The 1,462-nt window shown below is 48.7% G+C and overlaps 1 protein-coding gene across 1 annotated transcript in view; it reads left to right on the top strand.

Annotated features, from left to right (window-relative positions):
• LRRC7 (leucine rich repeat containing 7) overlaps nucleotides 1–1,462 on the top strand; it is a gene marked incomplete at its 5' end in the record, with an annotated part of 23,056 nt that overhangs the window by 12,662 nt on the left and 8,932 nt on the right. Inside the window, 1 exon segment of the mRNA XM_031064089.1 lies at nucleotides 51–251. Within this exon segment, the coding sequence (XP_030919949.1) occupies nucleotides 51–251 (201 nt within the window).

The following is a 1,462-nucleotide window of genomic DNA, read 5'->3' as shown; positions in this document are numbered from 1 at the left end:
CATTCCTGCCTCCACTCCTAACTCTGCCTCCTCCTTCCCTGGCTGCTCAGGTGGAGATAAACCTCAAGCGTTACCCCACGCCCTACCCCGAGGATCTGAAGAACATGGTGAAGTCTGTGCAGAACCTGGTGAGCAAACCCAGCCTGGGCGTGCGGCCTGAGACCGCGGTCCCCGCCGCCAGCACCGACCCCACGGGCAAGGACAAGTACGAGCACAAGTGGCCCCTGACGCCCAAGGAGATCTCTGTGGAGGTACTGGCAAGCACCCTTGCTCCTCTCCAGAATTCCAGACTCTTATTTTTAGGTTTTGGAGCCCCAAAGGATGTTTTGATCCACTGGGAACCTCAGGTCATTGTCGGGGATGCTCAGCTTCCGCAGGGCCTGGCAGTTGAACAGTTGCTGTTCCGGGGTTCCACGGAGGAGAAGAAATAAATCCATTTGGGATCCTTACTGGCACACAAACAGCACAAGCTCCCCCTGGCCACAGCAGAATTCCACCCTCCCAGGGGGATTTTTGGGAAGGCATTCCCATGGTTGATGGGGATGGTGGTATTTGCTGGGTCCCCAGGATGAAGGAGGAAATGATGAGTCTGACTCCATGTTCTTAGAAGGCTAATTTATTATTTTATATAAAAGAATGCTATCCTAAAACTGCATTAAAGAATAGAGAAAGGATCCTTACAGAAGGCTTAACAAGATACTAATGAAAAACTCCTGACTCTCTCCTCAGAGTCTGACACAGCCTGACCGTGATTGGGCATTAAGTCAAAACAATTCACATGTTGGCTAAACAATCTCCAACCACATTCCAAAGCAGCAAAACACAGGAGAAGCAAATGAGATAATATTGTTTTCTTTTTTCTCTGAGGCTTCTCAGCTTCCCAGGAGAAAATCCTGGGCAAAGAGACTTTTTCAGAAAATATGACAGTGATGTTCCACCTGTAAAGTTTTATGTTGAGGTGCTGGGTTGCATTCAGGTTTAGACTGAGCTGCTGAGTTTCATCCAGTTTTAGACTGAGTTGATGTTTTTATCCAATGCTGCTGAATTTTTGGGTTGAGACCTCCCCAGATGGGAATTTTGCTGTGGATTTCTCCCAGCACCCTGTTCAATTTCAATGATGTGAGGTTGGCACATGACAGGAGGATGGGCCCAGGTACCATTTCCATCCCATCCCATTTAATCTATTCAAGACTCTTTGGGATTGCTGCCAGGAGCAAGAATCTGAAATCTTCTAAATCTGAAATCTTCAATTAACCCTGCCCAGAGTTAATGAAGGCAGCAGGAGAGCTCTTTCCAGTGCAGGGAGCAGCCCTGGATGCTGTGAGCTACAGAATCCAGGTCTCCCTGGAGTGTTTGCCAAGCACAGGGACAAATTCAACCCCAGGATTAACCCCCAAAAGGTGAATTCCTAAATCCTGCAGCCCTGCTGGAGCTTGGTTCTCTTACCCCACCAAAGGAGGGG

This window comes from Geospiza fortis, unplaced genomic scaffold (genome assembly GCF_000277835.1).
Source record: "Geospiza fortis unplaced genomic scaffold, GeoFor_1.0 scaffold69, whole genome shotgun sequence".
Taxonomy (NCBI): Eukaryota; Metazoa; Chordata; class Aves; order Passeriformes; family Thraupidae; genus Geospiza; species Geospiza fortis.
Note: the sequence above shows the minus strand (reverse complement) of the source record. Positions and strands in the feature narration are given on the sequence as shown.